This window comes from Callithrix jacchus, chromosome 6 (assembly GCF_049354715.1).
Source record: "Callithrix jacchus isolate 240 chromosome 6, calJac240_pri, whole genome shotgun sequence".
In the NCBI taxonomy this organism is placed as follows: Eukaryota; Metazoa; Chordata; class Mammalia; order Primates; family Cebidae; genus Callithrix; species Callithrix jacchus.
In genome coordinates, this window is record NC_133507.1 from 122,491,120 (window position 1) to 122,510,564 (window position 19,445).

The 19,445-nt window shown below is 40.2% G+C and overlaps 2 protein-coding genes across 31 annotated transcripts in view; one reads left to right on the top strand and one right to left on the bottom strand.

Moving 5' to 3' along the window:
* The window catches only part of TRAK2 (trafficking kinesin protein 2), a 67,770-nt gene extending 49,099 nt beyond the window's left edge, over window positions 1-18,671 (bottom strand). For 13 of the 30 annotated variants that reach the window (XM_002749630.7, XM_078328147.1, XM_078328146.1 and 10 more), the window contains exons 1-2: window positions 18,460-18,671; window positions 706-995 (exon numbers count right to left, since the gene is read on the bottom strand). In XM_002749630.7, coding sequence (XP_002749676.1) covers window positions 706-796 — 91 coding nt within the window. In that variant the 5' untranslated portion in view covers window positions 797-995; window positions 18,460-18,671. Of the gene's footprint in view, window positions 1-705; window positions 996-1,945; window positions 2,155-18,455 lie in introns of all 30 variants that reach the window. The other 17 variants (XM_008999209.5, XM_078328158.1, XM_078328156.1 and 14 more) reach the window with 3 other exon arrangements.
* Window positions 18,672-18,807: 136 nt separating this feature from the next.
* STRADB (STE20 related adaptor beta) overlaps window positions 18,808-19,445 on the top strand; it is a 31,283-nt gene continuing 30,645 nt past the window's right edge. The window contains exon 1 of the mRNA XM_002749631.6: window positions 18,808-19,020. The gene's annotated coding sequence lies outside the window, so the exon portion shown is untranslated. The remainder of the gene's footprint in view (window positions 19,021-19,445) is intronic.

Consider the following 19,445-nt stretch of genomic DNA (forward strand, 5'->3'; position numbering starts at 1 on the left):
AAGATAACTCAACGAGTACAAATTTGAAAAAACTTTAGGTTTTGATGGGTTTCAGAATTCAGAATTTTTCAGGTTTTTTAGAAAAGTGACACTGTACATTAACTGTATGTTATATAACATTCCCAACTGGTTTTGCAGCAGCACCTTATATTTAAACATATAAATACATCTTCAGGAAATATGAGTATTCTAACTAAATTAGTTAAGTCTAGAAATCACCAAAGTCTGGTTTTGTGGACAAATGAGTTTTTGAATAAAAATAAAGAAAAAACTTTGAGTGTTCAGAGTTTTTTAAAATTTAGTCTTATAGATAAGGTGTTATGGACCTGTATTTATATTTGTTATATGCTGTCTGCCCCAAGAGCCCTGTGTGCCAGGCACCGTTGTCAGATACCTGCAGGGCATATGAAACAGGTAACTCTGCCCTGGCCCTGTGGAGATCAGATGGGTATGATGCAGCTACCATCAGGGGCTCACAGGGTACAGGGGAGTCTGACATAGACAAGAAACATCATTAAAGGCAGATTCTGTTAATGCGTCAGGAGACACAAGGGGATGGAGAGATTAATTCAGTCTTTCCCTGAGGATATCAGGCTAGAAAGGAAGGCTTGGGTTTCATCATGATAGGTCATATATGCTGGACTGAGCCATTTGCATTTTATCCTGTAAGCAATAGCACTTCAATACTTACGACACTGGACTTACCAGTGATGCTCTCCGAGTCTCTGTGATTGCTATTCATGAGGTTTGCTTCACCTGTTGGTGATATAAAAATTGCATTCTGGGATTGACTCATGCAGGATCCTTTCTTGCTTTGGTTGAGAAGGACAGCTTTGGTATGAATCAGAGTACAGGAAATCCATCAAGCCATTCAATAATGAAATGGATTTGGTCACATGGGTATTTTCTTTTAGACAGATTTTCTCCGATGAGTCAAATGACATCTGTAGCAATGAGCACTCTCATGTGATTATCATACCTTGGACAGTCATGACCTACAACAAAAACACATCAAGTGAATAGAATTCAGCGTGCTCTTTAACAACAAAAATCTAATTAATTAAAATGTCTGTCATCAAAAATATTTTTCTAAGGATACATACATCATGGATAAATCCCATGCTGGAAGAAAGAAGTCAGACAAAAAAAGAGTACATAGTTTATTATTTCATTTATATAAAATTCTAGAAAATGTCAACTTATCTATAGTGACAGAAAGCAGATCAGTGGCTACCTGGGGTTAAGGGATGAATTACTAAGGGGCAGGAGAAAAGTTTTTGGAATGATGAATATATTCATTATTTTGACTGTGGTGATGGTTTTACAAATGTATATCAAAAGTGATTAATTTGTACACTTGAAATGTGTAATTTGATGCATATTAATTATATTTAAATAAAACTTTAATTTTTTAAAAAAAGATATCAAGTAATACACTAATAACATATTGTAGGGTCTATAACATATATAGTAGAATGTTTTGCAGTAGTACGAAGGCCCGGAGGAGGGAAATGGGCACATACTATTGTAAGGCTTTTATATTAAACATGAAAGAGTAACATATGACTTGAAGATATAGACTGTGATAAGTATACTATAAACCTGAAACCAACCAATTAAAAAACTCAACAATTACAGATAATTAACCAATGAAGAAGATGAAATGGAATAGTACAAAACAGGTTTTTTTTTATCCTGCCACAATTACATTTTGGGCCAGGTATTGCTTCATCATATGCATTGTAGGATCTTTTACCCACTAAGTGCCAGCAAAATCCCTTCCTTAGACCCTCTCCAGTTCCATCCAAAATGTCTCCAGATATCGCCAGATGTCCCCTGTGGGGGGGTGGGCAAAATCATCCCCAGTTGAGAACCACTGATACAACAGATGTTCAATTTCACTCATAATTAAAACAAAAATATAAACAAAAAAGTATTCACTTACTAGATTAGCAAACATGAAGTTTTATTATATTCTTTCCTGGAGATGATGTGGAAAAAGGAGCTCTTTTATACCTTGTTGATAAAAGTATAAATTGGGCTTGGCATGGTAGCTTATGCTTGTAATCCCAGGATCTTGGGAGGCTGAGGGCGGCGGATCACTTGAGGTCAAGAGTTCAAGAGCAGCCTGGCCAACATGGTGAAACCCTGTCCCTATTACAAATACAAAAATTAGCTGGGCGTGGTGGCAGGAACCTGTAATTCCAGCTACTTGGGAGGCTGAGGCAAAAGAATCGTTTGAACCTGAGAGGGGAAGGTTGTGGTGAGCTGAGATTGCTCCACTGCACTCCAGCCTGGGTGACAGAGCAAGACTCTGTCTCAAAAAAAAAAAAAAAAGGTGCAAATTGGTACAAGCTTTCAGAAGGCTATTTGGCAATGTCTACCAAACTTTTACATGCATACATGCTGTAATTCAACAGTTCTACCACCAGGAATTTACAGAATGGATATACTCACAAAGTGTGCCAAGATATATAAGGATGCCCATACAGTATTGGTTTGGGGAAAAAAAAAAGCATATACCACACAACTGAACTAAATGTCCACAAATAAATGGTTTATAATAGTGGTACATACAAAGGAATATAATGTACTAAATATATGTGCACACTTAAAAAATTAGGAATTGTCATCAGTAAAACTGTTCAATTCTACTTATTTGATTTATATCAAGACAGTCTCTGCTTGGCAACTTGTGGCTTTTACTTATAGTTAATTCATTCTCATATCTACTCTTTACAGGCACCATAAATATTCAGTAAGAGAGTTACCCTCAAGAAGTAGAAAGGAACAAAGTAAATAAAGGAGACTGAATATGGTTACTGGTGTAGAGGAAGAGAAAAGCATTTTGAGCAAATCCTAGGGAGGAAAGTTTGAGAGACAGAATGTGAACAGAATTAAACATTACATAAAAGTCAAAAGGAAAATTTGGTTTATTAAAAAAGGGGTAAGGGACCAAAAAATCAATGATAACTTTCCAGAAACCAGTTCAGCCAAGAGGTTAGATTCAAAGCCAGGCTGCAAGGTGTTGGTAAGTGAGATGGTAAGAGTGAAGTTTAGTGAGTACAGACTCACTAGGTATTTCCCAATACCTAGACTCTCAGATTTCCACAGATTAGTAATATGTCAAACACTTCCATAGTTATTGTCATGGAATTTCTATTACTTTGTAATAGATAAAATATTTTATTAAAAAAAAAAGAGACACAATAAATAGCAGTCCTTCCCCATAAAGGAGTTTATAATTTTATGTTGGAACAACAACAACAACACCACACACACACACATATATATATATATATATTGTATATATATGTATATGTGACACAGGGTCTTGCTTGTTGCTCTGCCACCTAGGATGGAGTGCAGTGGTGCAAGAACCACAGGAATTCTCCTGCCTCAGCCTCAGCCTCAGCCTCCCAAGTAGCTGGGATTACAGTCATGCACCACCACACCTGGCTAATTTTGTATTTTTAGTAGAGACAGGATTGCACCATGTTGGTCGGGCTAGTCTCAAATTTCTGACCTCAGGTGATTTGCCCTCCTGGGACTCCCAAAGTGCTAGGATTACAGGCATGAGTCACTGCGTCCCACCCTAGAAAGCATTTTTTTTTTTTAAAGTAGTAAATTACATACTTGTGAAGAGAGAAAAGGAAAGGAGAGGAAGATAGTGACGTGGGAAGGATGAAGAGGAACAGGATAAAAGCAAACTATCTCTCATACTGGTCCACATTGATTCTCAGAGCTGTGGTTCTTTCAATCATATTTGAATCAAAGACCACTGTCTAATGATAATTTTGGGAACTTATACCCACCAGTCTGTTACATACTAGCTGGTTTGATTATGCATTTACCTTACCATTTCTGTTTTTCAGTTTCTATTTCTGCATTTATATACATCACACAGGAACACAAAAATTATATCCTTTCACGCATGGACTCTAGATCTTTGTTCTATAGAAGGGGTTCCCAGTCCCCAGGCAATAGACCTGTACCTGCCTGTGGCCTGTCAGGAACCAGGTCACAAAGCAGGAGGTGAGTGAGCGAAGCTTCATCTGTATTTACAGTGGCTCCCCATCACTCGCATTACTGCCTGAGCTCTGCCTCCTGTTAGATCAGCGGTGGCATTAGATTCTCATAGGAGCCCAAACCCTATCATGAACTGTGCACTCCAGGAATCTAGGTTGTGTGCTCCTTTATGAGAATCTAATGCCTGATGATCTGTCACTGTTTTCCATCACCCCCAGATGGGACTGTCTAGTTGCTGGAAAATAAGCTCAGGGCTCCCACTGATTCTACATTATGGTGAGTTGTATAATTATTTCATTATATATTATAATGTAATAATAATAGCGATAAAGTACACAATAAATGTAATACGCTTGAATCATCCCCAAACCACCCTCCCCATCTCCTATGGTCTGCGGAAAAATTGTCTTCCACAAAACCGGTCCCTGGTGCCAAAAAGGTTGGGGAGCTCTGTTCTAGAAAACTGCTTTTTAAATAAGCTATGGAGATTTTGCTAATGATTTAGTCTTAATTCTTGCATACCAAAATAGAGAAAACCAAGCTGAACTAAGAACTAAGTCCATCTTAAGAGTCATACATTTAAAATGCAGAATGTCAGGGCAATTCAGGAACTGGCCCAGCCTGCAGACTGTGCACCAGGTGATCTGGCAATGGTATGCTCTTCCCGGGGACTTTTTAGATCTAAATAAACCCTCTGGACATGCCCTGGTCTAAATCTGAGCTCCTCAGAAAGATCAGTTTGGAGTAGCAGTACTGAACACAGTACCACAGATGCAGCCTGACATTACAGAAGTCTGAATTTTAACCTTATTTACTGCTTTTTTGACATTGGGCGCATTATTTAACATTTCTGAGTCTCATTCCACATTGTCAAAATGGGGATGTTAATAACTACCCTTTATAAGAAGGGTCAGATATGAGTACTAAATAAAAATGACAATTCCTAGTTTGGTACCCAACATACAGTAGACACTCAAATGTGCATTCCTGTCAGCTTTCCCCTATCTCTCAGGGCTGAGAAAAGGATGATGTCTTCTGTCTAATATTTCTTAAATTTCTGGCTCAACAGACAACTCTGTACACAGAATGACTACCATGTTTGAGTATGTAGTAGATGCGGTCTGAAGATTACTGCTGAGTAGTAAGGACATAGAAGGACATAAGGACTTAGAAACTTTGCTCCTGCTAATAAAGTTTCAAGTGCATAAAGCTGGGATTATCAAGAGTGATGATTACTAAAGCTCATTCTTTCATGGGTCTGAGGAAGGTTTGCTAATAACGAAAAGTCTTAACTACACCTAGTATCTTTCTCCATAGCAATGTGGCTATACATTTCCTGTTGCTGCCACAATAAATTACCACAAACTTGGTGGTTTAAAACAACACCAATTTATGATCTTACAGTTCTGAAGGTCAGAAAAATGAAAAGGTTTCAGGACCAAAACCAAGGTGTTAGAAGGGTATGCTCCCTCCCTCTGGAGGCTCCAGGGAAAAATCATTCTCTTGCCTTTTCTAGCTTCTAGAGTTATATTACTTGGCTCAAGGTCTCTTCTACCATTTTCCATGCCAGCAGCATAGCATCTTCAAACCTCTCTGCTTCTACTGTCATACTGTCTTTTCCTGTCAAATCTCCTTTGCCTCACTCCTATAAAGGATACCTGTGATTACATTTAAGGTCAAAGTGCGTAATTCAGCATAATCTTCCATCTCAAGATCCTTAATGTAGTCATGTCTGCAAAGTCCTTTTGGCATGTAAGGTAATTTATTCACAGGATCCAGAAGATCAAGATCTGAGTATCTTTGAAGGTCAGCATTCAGCCTACCGCAGTGGTTAAGAATGTGGATTCTGGAACTAGAGTGCCTAAATTTGAACTCCAGCCCCATCACTTACTGGTTGGGTGATTCTGGACAAATTACTTGACCTCATTTTTTCATCTGTTAAATGGGCCTAATAATAGGATCTACTTTATGGGGATCAAGTGAATTATGAGAGGATAATAGTAGCAGCTACCTCAGAGGGTTATTGGGAAATAACATGAATTAATACATGAAAAGGTCTTAGAATATAGTAAATGCTATGCAAGAATTGGTTATTATTAATATTTCTATCGCCAAAGTACTATTTTATAATATTATTATTATTGTACCTTACACAATGCTAGGCACAATCTAAGGCCTACTCTCAGTTGCGTGATAGCATCTTCTTTCAACCTAAGAAACAATTTACTTCCTGCCTTCTGATGAGTGATATTAGCTTAGTGTCATTAAGCTAACATCTCTCTCTGTCTCTCTGATGCATGAATAAACCAAAAGCTTATATAGAGTCCTAAATGCAATAGAAACTAATCTTTGGCAAACACAAATGACACATTTCCAGTGCCTTTCCTAGTCTGTGCACATGTATTCTTTGCACTTTTTTCAGGGCCATCTACTTTCTTTGTTGAATCTTTATTCACTCTTTTTAGGAACAACTTCACTGCTTTTCTTTATAAAACAACCAATCAGGCATGTATTATTTAACAAGAAGCCAGCCTTTGTAATCCATGCACAGTAAGTAGAAAATAAAGTAAAATAACCAAGTAACTTCTTTTAAGAAGCATGAGACTTCAAAAGAACAACCATAACACATCATTGACATAAATATTGCTGGCAGGACACAACATGGCTAATGACTTAGATAGTTTAGCCCAGCCACGGAACTAATTGGTCAACAGTGAATGCCTAAATATAGGCCCTGTGCCTAAAAAACATCTTGCTACTTCCTTAAAACAGGATACTCTGGCCAAAACAGCCTTATTGAGAAAGCTAAAACAACTCTGGGAAAGTTCACCTCTGCTGGGCATAGAGCCTGGGATTGCAAAAAATGCAATTATTTAGTGAAAGACTTGCACTGGAAATAGAATCAAAATCTTTATTTTATAAGCAATACTTTGGGGATTAATTTAAAACACATGTGGGCCGCTGATCTGCATGCAGGAACAGTGCCAATCACCAATTTAGCAACAGCTCTCTTAGGCAGTGGCAACCTACCCCAGACAAAAGATCAGCTAATTTAAAAAATGATAATTTACCATGTCCCTACATAAAATAATATATTTTTGACAAAGACAGTGACTCACTAATTGTAATGTATCTGGCTACACTATGGATAAAGTTTACAAAAAAAACCACAGTATTTTAAAAACCAGATATTAAACCACATAAAGATGCTATCATGGCTTCAGCACTAAGAGCTGAAAAAAAAAACAAAGTCAGGAGGAATGTCACCAGCAAAACCCAGCGTGGACAGTGAGCGGCAGACCTCAGGAAGGCAGAGGCCACATATCACCACCCAGCTGCACCAATGCCGCGGGAAAGCTACACACTGGCTACATTCAGCACAGCTGTTCTATCAGCAATTATAAAGTTCACCCTGAGGAAATAGGATTTGTGACCAACAAATATTTTGTCCCTCTTTTTAATTGCCATTTGACTTAAAAGATAAGTACGGTGTTCAGAATATGAAATATATGGAGGTCGCTCTACTTACAAACAGGCTGGATTCCAAAAGGCTGCTAAATCCATTAGTTTAAACGTCCAAAACCAAGCATGAGATTTAGGCTTATGGAGTCAGTATTTCCTCCTAGTTGACATATTTTAGGCATTTTAAAAACTGCCCTGTTTGTTTATAATGAATATCTTCTGAGGCAGGCCACCCCTCCCTGACACAATCTTCACCAACAGGAGAAGGGAGGTAACCTCTGGCAGCTAAGGAATCCGTATCAGAGCTTCACCTGCAGATTAGAGAAGGCCTTGAACCCATGGTGCCATCTGTGGTTTTTGACAAGTTTCCACAGCAGCACTTTCATTCACCATGCTTAGTTTTTAAGTTCTTGAATTCTTAACCTTCACCTTTCACTAAACAGGAATTCCACTTCAACACCAATCCTCTGCCAAAACCATTTCAGTCACATTTCTTCACCTCTGGCTGCTGTCAAACTGCATAGGTACATTTTTCAACACAGATGGGACTGCCCTTCATAATCATTCTCATTGTCCAATGACATATATAATCTGTATAAGTTTCTCACTTTCAAATTTTTACACTATTTCTACTTTTGTGCACATTAATAAATCACTAGCATTGCTTTTAGGGACAAAATGGGATTTGTAATGTAGAATACCTGAAAACTATGCACATATAAAACAAACATGCTATAAATAATAATAATGGCCAAGTTAAAAATATTCCTCTGTTGGTGATCGGCACTGCTGAATCCCTTGCTCTGGAGTATACTTTGTCCCTATCCACAAGGTTCATAAGTTACAAGTTTTAAGAAGAAGAGTTTCAAAAAATTTATAAGAAAGTTAATCTATCATAGCAAAGACTTACTGTCCTGTAGATTTATACCCCCAAATCATGACACTCTTAGATTATAGAATAAAAGACTGAAAGGACACCAAACTCAAGAAATTGGATAAACAACTGAATAAGCAATATCAACATGTTTTCAAACTATACTTCTGGACAGGAATTCTATCTTTTGCATGACGTCTCAGAGTGACAGTATCAAAAGAGATAGGAGATACATAAAAATGCTTAATACGAGGTGGGTGGATCATGAGGTCAAGAGTTTATAGACCATCCTGGTCAACATGGTGAAACCCCGTCTCTACTAAAAATACAAAAAAATAGCTGGGCACAGTGGCGCGTGCCTGTAATCCCAGCTACTCGGGAGGCTGAGGCAGGAGAATTGCCTGGACCCAGGAGGCGGAGGCTGCGGTGAGCCGAGATCGAGCCATTGCACTCCAACCTGGGTAACAAGAGCGAAACTCCGTCTCAAAAAAAAAAAAAAATGCTTAATACAGCATTGACTAATATTTATAATTCCTAGTTTTATGCCTTGCTCTCATCATCCATTTTCAAACTCGCTGTTTCTATAAATGGTCATGATTGGCTTAGAAATCTGAATAAGAAAGCAAATTTATTTGGGAGTCAAAAATAATTGAGTGATGGTCATATGCAGTTTAGTCAAAGGAAATAAGATAGCTCAATAATACTAAAAGTAAACCTCAAACAGGCAGACTTCAATCTCACATTCATAAGACAGTCTTGATTTGTTTCTCTTTTTTTAAATTTGAGACAGGGTCTTACTCCGTTACCAAGGTTAGAGTGTAGTGTCGTGATCTCCACTCACTGCAACCTTCACCTCCCTGGCTCAAAAGATCATCCCACCTCAGCATCCCAAGTAGTTGGGACTACAGGCACCTGCCACCAAGCGCAGGTAATTTTTGTATGTTTTTGTAGAGATGGGGTTTTACCATGTTGTTCAGGCTGATCTCGAATTCCTGAACTCAAGTGATTTGCCCGCCTTGGCCTCCCAAAGTGCTGGGATTATAGGCATGAGCTGCTATGCCTGGCCTTAATTTCTTTCTTTAAAAGAAAGAGCGGCTTGACATAAACTCTACCTGAAATTCTGTAGCCTCTTAAGTGAGCAATATGTTCTCTATGCCATTTGACATAAAAGCTACCCAACGCTATATAGTGATATTTAATGAAACAAAAAAGCAAAAGCCATTTCAAGATAGATTTTCTTATAACTTTTCAAGAATGAAGACTGAGTTTAGTAAGCATTATTTAAATATTTGAAAGTTAGATCAATGGAGAAAATAAGTGTTACTAAAAGGATTATTACCAAATCATATTTAATAAAGTATACATTTTATTATCTTAACATTTGACAACAGAGCTTCTCTTAGGAAAGAAATACTTTTTGTTTGGGAAAACACTTGGAAAAGTCTCTTAAGATACAAGGTAAGGTCTCAGCATCAAAAAAAGGCTAAACTACTCTGCATGAGACCAGGGAAATAACTGTGTTTTCTTTCTCCTAAAAGGGAGAGGGCAGCAATAAAAAATGATAAGTTCGTGTCGTTTGTAGGGACATGGATGAATCTGGAGAACATCATTCTCAGCAAACTGACACAAGAATAGAAAATGAAATACCGCATATTCTCACTCATAGGCGGGTGATGAAAAATGAGAACACATGGACATAGGGAAAGGAATACTAAACACTGGGGTCTATTGGGGGGAATAGGGGAGGGACAGCAGCGGGGGAAGCTGGGGAGGGATAGCCTGGGGAGAAATGCCAAATGTGGATGAAGGGGAAGAAGGCAGCAAAACACACTGCCATGTGTGTACCTATGCAACTATCTTGCATGGTCTGCACATGTACCCCAAAACCTAAAATGCAATTAAAAAAAAAAGAGAAAGAAAAAAAAAGGGAGAGGGAAAAGAAAGCTACCATGTTACTTGTTTTGACCTCCTAAAAGTAGGAAATGGAACATAGATTAAAAAATTAATCTCTAGTCCGATAAATTAAGTCTACCTCTATCTTAGTATCTTGCAAATGACAGGCATTCAACAAATCTCTGCTTAATGAATGAATCAGGCTATAGTCAAGTTACATCCTTGTAGTCTATAGTAGGGAGGAAAACGAACTACATAAGAACATGAGACTGTTAGAACACATGGAAATGGAAAGCTTTCTTAGCCTAATTTACAAAAATCTACATAGGTCTTTCATGGGTTTCAGTAAGGGTATATGTACATGCAGGGCTATATCATCTAAGCCCATCAGTTACTATGAAGGTGCAAACATTCCCTAGAGATGGGACTGACAACATGGTGGCAAAAATGCCACAAAATCTTTAACACTTTTCTTTTTGTTTTGTTTTCCATAGTTTTCTTATTTTAAAAAATATTGATGGTAAGATGTTTTCCTCCTAGAGTCCATACATGATAACGAGGAAAGTTCAATAAACTGCCATGAGAGGAAAGAAAAAAGTCCTTAGATAGATCAGGCTGAAAATAATTTGATGACTCAGGATCATGACTAAGAATAGCAATTACTGTGTTATAATACAATGACTACAGTGGTATCCTCCAGGATTATAAACTTTTAAAGAGCTTTTTCTGGGTGATGTAGCCAAGATGGCAAAATAGAAAATAACCCGCTCATATCTGGCCCCCAACAAGTCTGCATCCATCCATAGTTAAAGAGCTCTTTCTCCCTGTACTAAATAATCCCATGCTAATTTTTTTGAGATTTTAAGTCAATTTCAAATTTTGTTTCCTCCCTCACCGTGAGGCTATCAACTATTACACGTTACTGTTGCTAGTTTGCCTCTCCCCTTTCTAACCCGCTGTTGGCTGAGAAACTAGATAACCAGGTTATCAGAACACTCATGAGGTGTCTGCTTGACTGAACTCCAGGACCTGTTTTTCTGCCCTTGGCTGGTTTCCCAAGTACCTCTTTCTTTCATCCCTCCAGCACCAGGGATTTAGCTGGCTTTCTCCTCGTCCTTTGGCACTGTTGGCAAGTGCTTTTCTCACCTGGTATTCTTTTACCTAGGCTAGCTATGAACATACTCTGTTCTTTCTTAACTGTCTCCTAAGAAAAGACTGGTCTTCTTCTATTCTTTTGTGAAAATTTTACTGTTAATTGCAAGGAGAAATACAAAGTGGATTATAAATATATTTAAAAAGGTTTAGGAAATCTTAACATTCCTCATTGTGGTTTTTGCTCTTAACCCATTTATGCCTAGTGTTCCATTACTGGAATGCTAAGCTTGTGGGAGTTATTTATATCCTACTGCTCAAGGTCATCACCAAGGTCTGATTTCTCGCACACAAAAATTTGCTATTCAGGAGGCTAAGGCAGAAGAATCACTTGAACCCCAGAGCAGAAGGCTGCAGTGAGCCGAGATCGCATCATTGCACCCTAGCCTGGGCAACAGGAGTGAAACTCTGTCTCAAAAAAAAAAAAAAAAAAGTGCAACCACTGGCATAGATGGGTTAATCAGTGTTTACCGACTCCCTTTCTTTGATGATCCCAGAAGACGGCTGCTCACTAGTCATTTCTTCCTCATTATACTGCAAGCTTCTCAAAAGAAGGGATCTTGCCATTTATTTTATGTCCAGAACCTAACAGCAACTGGCACACAGTAGTCTTGCAAAATACAGGCCTACTACCTAGAAGCTTAATCATTAAAAATACCAATACACTGAATTACAGAAGTAATTTAATGAACAAAGTTGATATTAATATATTTTCAATACAACATCAACTAAATGAATTGCCTTGAAAAACACAATTAAGCTAAGATTGAACATTCTAAAGTAAAACACTTATGTGCTTTATGAAAAACTACATAAAAGAGTTTGGTGTTAAAAGGGTGCTTTATCATTTTTATAGCAATGACATGGTACATACTTTTCTGTAATAACTAAAAAGAACTAGTTGTCAGTCTCATAGGAAAGCCAAAGTGAACATTCATGTGGCTCATTGCTTCCTTTTTGGTGACTTGTCAAAAAGCTTTCTCAAAAGAAAGAACTTAAAGTTTGGCAAATGCTGAGAGATAAATATAGATAAGCTCCAAAGACCTCGAGGATCTTCACAAAATGAATTAGTTCCACCACTAAACTACCAGCAGACTTTGTACACTTATTTTCTAGCATGAATAAACCACAATTCAGGGTAGTTACACAGGATATCTCCAAGGTTATGTGAGTCAGTGGTAAAGCTAAGAATAAAGTCAGAACATTACTTATATATGTAAATATTAAGCAGCCAGTTGAAAAAGAATATTTCAATAAGATTACCTCAATTAACAACTGGTCAAACAGCTGTTCATTGAACAGCTTTCAACTAATGCCATTTGAATTAAACCAAAAGTACTAAAAAACGATAAATAGTAGTATTCAACAGCCTCTGCCCAAAGGGAGGTTAAAGATTTAAGAAGTCTAAGCTCCAAAAGGGAGAGCTCTAATGATCTAGAATAGATGTAATATCCAATGAGCTAAGAAATCCAAGAAAATAAGATACTACCAGATAATAAATATTTGATGAGTGTTACAACAGAATTGTTGGGAGAGAGCTCTTTTCTAGCTGGCTTCACACAGGATGTGAGATTTAAGGTGGACTCCTTAAGGAGGAAAAGATTTGGATAGGTGAGAAGAGTATCTGGCAGGAGAAAAGAATAATACCCATCAGAAAGTAGCAGACAGAGCCAGGTTGGCAGCAGTATACAGACCAATTTGAGTGGGAAGAATTATGGAGAAGGTATTTGGAGATTTAAATTTGACTAGTTCAGATTAAGAAGTCTGAAGCTGATCCTGCAGAGAACACATTTCTAAATAGAAGTGACATTTGAGAGAAATAAATGTTAATGCAGGATGCAGGATCAATTTTGGAAATGGAGAGATTAGAGACAAAAATAATCAGAAAATTTTATCACATTATACATGGATTATTTTAATAAAGGTATAAACGAGGTGAATGGAAACTGTGAGAAGAATTTGTGGGTTTGTGGGATAGTGAAAATAGGACCTGTTAACTGATGAATTGGGGCTAGATGAAATTCTTCCTCTCCTAAAAGATAAACTACATCTGGCATATGCCTCAATTATTCGGGTTTGAAACCTTACAACTTCTCTTGTTCCTCACTCCCTGAGAATTCTCTTCCCCAGACATTTGCCACCCTCCCACAAACTGGCTTCTCCAGCTTCCCCAACCACACAACATATTCCAGCCAAAACAAAGGACTGCATTTACTAGTTTCCTAGACATACCAAGAAATTCTGAGTCCTATAATTCTGTCCATGCTCTTTCTTCTACCCTTAAAGTCCTCTCCCAATTCTACATATCCAAATTCTAGCCATGCTTCCCACACCAGCTCAATGCCACTTTTCCCAACAGGCCTTCTGAGAAACCCCAACTTGAAGGAGGTGCTGGCTCCCAACACTCTCTGCTTTTCTCTAAAGGCACTTTTTAAAACCTTAGAGCTGTTCCTTATCTCCTCTGATAAACTGCATACCTCTTACAGCAAACATACTTATTTTTGTATTGCTCTGCCCTCTTTTCACAAATAAAGATGTTGATAAATATCATATGGCAACAGCACAGTGTAAAGCCAAGAACACAGACTCTGAAGACAGACTGAATCTTAACTCTTCTGCTTATTAGCTATGTGATCTTGGATAAGTTACTTAACCCCTCTGTGCTTCAGTATGTTTACGTATAAAATGAATAGTAGGTATTTCAAAAGGTTGCCAGAAAATTTGGCTTAAAACTGTCACCATAAAAGTGTCTATTAAACACATAAGATCATTTTTTATGATGAAAAAATACTGAATATTCTGATAGTTGTATAAAACTTTATGATCTATATAAAGAAAAGCAATATGTCAAAATAAAGCCAGCCTCTGAGTACAAACAGCTATATATAAATTTTTTCTAAATCTTCTTATGTATACCCTAAGGGTTAGCTGTGCCCTTTACAATCTTCTTTATATTAACAGTGGCTCTATTTTAGTGAGACATTTCAATATTGTGAGAAAACTGTTCAGCGTTCTGTGGCAATAGCTACCTTGGTCTCCTTGCCTCCAGTCTTATTACCTTTAATTTATCCTTTACAAGTCTTAGTCTTTCTAAAATGCAAATCTAATGTTTCTCCACTGCTACAAACCCCCTCCATTCCATCTTCCTTAGCATAAACTTTTTTTTTGGGCGGGGGGGAAGGAGCCTTGCTCCGTTGCCCAGGCTGGAGTACAGTGGCACAATCTTGGCTCACTGCAACCTCCGCCTCCCGGGTTCAAGCAATTCTCCTGCCTCAGCCTCCTGAGTAGCTGGGATTACAGGCGAGCACCACTACGCCCAGCTAATCTTTGTATTTGTAGTAGAGGCAGGGTTTTACCATGCTGGCCAGGCTGGTTTCCAACTCCTGACCTCAAGTTATCCACCTGCCTCGGCCTCCTAAACTGCTGGAATTACAGGCATGAGCCAGCGTGCCTGGCCAGGATAAAAGGTAAGCCCCTTGGCATCTCATGAAAAATCTTCCTAATCTAGCTCCAGCCTCGTCTCCAGTTTCATTTCTCTCAACACTTCTCTCCTCACCAAAAAACCTCAATCACCTAACCACAGCTTAAAGGCTTTTTGCGTGTCATTCCTTTTGCCTAGAACTCCTATCTGTTAGTTTGCTAGGGGGTTCCATTAAAAAAAAGTCCCACAGACTGGGTTGCTTCAACAACAGACATTTATTTTCTCACAATTCTGGAGGCTAAAAGTACAAAATCAAGGTGGTGGCAGGTTTGGTTTCTCCTGAGGCCTCTCCTTGGCCTTCTTGATGCATCCTCACGTGGTCTTTCCTGGGTATGTGCATCTGTGGTGTGTCTTTTTGTGTTCAAATTTCTTTTTTATAAAAAAAACTGTCAGACTGGATTAGAACCTACCCTAATGGCTTCATCTGAACTTAATCGCCCCAAAGCCCTGTCTCCAAATACAGTCACATTCTGAGGTTATGGGTGTTAGGGCTTCAACATAATTTTGGGAGGACACAATTCAGCCCATAACAACCCCTTCCCCTTTTCTCTGCCCAGGTTAATTCTCATTTGTTTTCCCAAGACAGGTTTAAGCTTTCTCACTCCAGGCTGGCCTCAGTGTTCTTTCTCTCTGCTCCCAAAGTACCTCTGCATGCTGCTAACCTATTGCTCAATACACTATATTAATTGTCTCTTTCCTTTTTTCAAACACATTCCTTAAAAGCAAAGATTAAATTCCTATTATTAGCACAGAAGGTGTTTAATAAAGATTTGATCATCGAAGGGAAATGAAAGAAAGAACATAGACCTTGAAGTACAATGAACATGGGTTCAATTCCTGGTTCCACCATTGACTTATCTGTGACTTTGGACAAGTAATTAAATGCTGAACTTCCATTTTAAATAAGGTAGTTGTAAAGACACATGACTTACTTATACTGAAAGCACCCAGCTGTGGGGCTGGTACACAGTAGGTGCTCAACAAATGTTAGACTAGAGATTTTGATCTTGTCTGCTGTGACACTCAGTTCTACCATTTAGTAGCTACATGACCTTTGGTATATTTACTAACCTCTCTTTGTTTTAGCTGCCTATCTATAAAAACACCTCAGTGCTATTGTGAGGATAAGTTAATACAGGTAAAACATTATCTATCACACAGTATCATATAAATGTTTCCTATTATTATAAGAACACTGCAGATTTGAACAGATGATTAAACCATGACCAATTTAGTTCCTTTAACGACTAAGTTATTTAAATGTGACTATTACCTTTTTGCCTCCTATTTCTTACCAACTAAACAGGATGGTAACTAAAGAGGTTCAAAACTGGTACAGGTGATATAATCAGAGCTCAAAATAAACATGAAATAAGATATTATGTCTTATTCCTTATATTGGTATTTAACGTATTTGGGGCACTAAAACAAAGAAACTTTCAGTGGAGAATAACACTTCTCCTCTCATATTTAAATTTTTTTTAGAGATGGCATCTCTGTCACTCGAACTGGAGTGTGGTAGTGCCATCGTTGCTCAAGAGATCTTTTGATCTCAGCCTCCCAAGTAGTTGGGACTACAGGTGCAAACAATCACACCCAGCTATTTTTAATTTTAATTTTTGGTAGAGATGGGGTTTTGCTATGCTGAACAGGTTGGTCTCAAGCCATCCTCCTGCCTCTGGTTCTCAAAGTGCTGGAATTACAGGCATGTGAGTCACCACGCCCAGCAGGGTCATATTTTTACTTGCAGACTCACAAAACCTGTTAACAGGAAAGAACCTTTTGATAAAAGTCCAGTCTTGTAATTTCTTATATAAGTAAAGTGAGATGGATTTGGAATAGGCTTCTGTGGTCTTACTGAGAAGTTCAGTGTGAAATGGGAATTGCAGGCAGAGAATGAGTTTGTTCAGAAGTACTAAAGTAGGGTTTCAGGACTTATTCCAGATGTCCAAGGTGTGTTGGAACCAGTCTTGGACAATAACACTGGACAATCCTCTTTAACTACTCAACCTTGAAAGTCTGTAATTTCTGAACTACATATTAGTTACCTGATCTGTGACTTTGAAGTAAGGCAGATCTAGATTTAAATCTCCCCTTGTTACATAAGCAAAGTCTTTGAGCCTCAGATTGGTGTGTACCTTTGTTAAAAGTGATTAAGTGAACTAAAGTCTGAAGAGCTCCTACCTGGGGTGCCTGGCAGATCGCAAATACTAAAATGTTGGTTCTTTTTTAACCTCTTCCATCATATGAATAAGTCTGTAAGATAACAGAACACTGTCTTTCACAGTGTGTCCTTGTAAATGTCTGAGACTTTTTGGACATGCCTTAGTTTTAAAAACAGAAAGCTGGGGCCAGGCATGGTGGCTCACGCCTCTAATCCCAGCACTCTGGGAGGCTGAGGTGGGCGGATCGCGAGGTCAAGAGGTTGAGACCATCCTGGCCAACATGGGGAAACCCCGTCTCTATTAAAAAATATATATATACAAAAATTAGCTGGGCATGGTGGCGCACATCTGTAGTCCTAACTACTCAGGAGGCTGAGGCAGGAAGAATCACTTGAACCTGGTAGGCAGAGGTTGCACTGAGCCGAGATCATACCACTGCACTCCAGCCTGGTGATAGAGTGAGACTCTATCTTAAAAAAAAAGAAAAGAAAAGAAAGCTGGCATAACTGCTGGGATGATAAAATGTCTTCATCTTGACCTTTTTCACCATTAAATGTCCTTCACAATTTGTTTTTAAGTGTCATGTCACCACCATTAACATGCTGTTTGGAGACCACTGTAGCTCAGACTTCCAAGTCAACAGCAAAGATCTGAAGGTCACGAAAAGATTTGCGGAGACCAATGGTTCCTATGATCCATCCCACCAACTTGATGAATTTCCTGTGAAAAGTTATTTTGTTTTTTTGTGGCGCAGAAACAGCAAGTCTAAGCAAAAAGTGCATGAGCAAGTAACTAAGCTTATCCCTATTATTATGACGCAGATTTTTTTTTTTTTTTTTTTTAGGTTGAAAGACTATTTTGGGGCTGGTACTAAAAAGGGCATGTGCCAATATCTATTATTTACGCTTCAAACTAAAGTCAGCCGTTTTTCTTTTTCAAGACATGTGGCATCTGGCTTGAAATCAATTGCAAGAAAAGCCCAACTCTATTTGACACATTAAGAGCTCCTTCAACACCCTTTCCTCCCATTTACATCACAGATGGAGACAGAGGCTTAAGGTTTAATGCCCGACCCTAAAGGCACTCATCCTAAAAGATGGGGCTCCAGATGGATGCTGTCTGGCAGAGAGGATGAGGCGCTCTGAGAAGCAGCCAAGCTTCGGATGTGCAGCTGGGCTGAATCCCGACGCCAGAGTCCAGCGCCCATCAGTTTACACCCACATTTAGGAAACAACCCACTTCTCACCGCGGGACTGGGACTGAGCCCTCCCGCACCCAGCCTCCGCCTCCGCCGTCGGCGCGTGACCTCCGGAGACCGGAGGAGCTCGGGGCAAGGAGATTCCTCCGCCTTCCGGAGAAGTTGTCAAGGGCAAGTTCGGGTTGTGAGCGGAGAGCTTACTCACTGCAGTGGCCCAGCATCCTCCGTTGTCCGCCCGCGCTTCTTCAGGAAGCTCCTAATGCGGCGGCAATCTGAGAGCAGCAGCCGAAGCTGCTGCCGCTGCTTCCACTGCCAGCAACCGCCTGGGAGTGGCAGGGACAGGCGAGCGATTTCACAACATCATCACTCGGCGACCTCGGTTCTGCAGCCACAACGGGTCAATGGCAGCCCCCACACAATTAGGGAAGCCAGAGGAGACCCACTCTCCCAGCGGCCTCCACGGCCCAGCGCAAGACCTGCTGGGAATTGTAGTTTCCTAGACGCCCCGCCCCAAGCTCGAAGGCCCCGCCTTCTCACCCCTCCGTCCCAGGGCAGGAGGCGGGGCCGCGTCCCTGCGGGTAGCCTGGGGCTGGGGCAGAGTTCCAAGCTCACGGCCCCGGTAGCGGCTGCGCTGACCTCCCGCGCTTCGCGCCAGGAGCGGGCCTAGAGCGCTCTCCTAGCTCCTCCGCGGGCCAGTCTCTGGCGCCCGTCCTGGTCTGCACCGCTGTCAGTCTGAAGAGAGTCGCTGGCCGTGGTCGCCGCTAGGGTAACTAGGGGAGGCAGGCCCGGGAGGGAAAGGTGGGCGACGTGAGGGAGTGCGCCTCGGTCCGCTCACGCCCGGGAATCCCGAGGCCAGAACGCGCCAGCCCACCTCGAGCCGCAGCACCGGCGGCTGGCGGAGCCGTGGCAAGAATGCGGCCCCTGCGCTCGTGCAACTCGGGCTCACGGGGGCCCCGGGCGGCGGGTTCTCAGCCCGCCCGGTGGTGCCTGGCGGGTTGGCGGTGCCAGGTGCGCGGAGCCCAGGCCGCCCGGACGCCCTCTCCCTACAGCCCTCACCTTTGGCGGCGCTCTCGGGCTTGGCGAATTTCCACACCGAAGACACCCTCAGACCCCAGCTTTATCTGCCGCTTTCTGCAAGTTCGCTGCGAAGTCCCCCAAAGCAGGACTAGGAAGGAACCTTTTACAAAATTA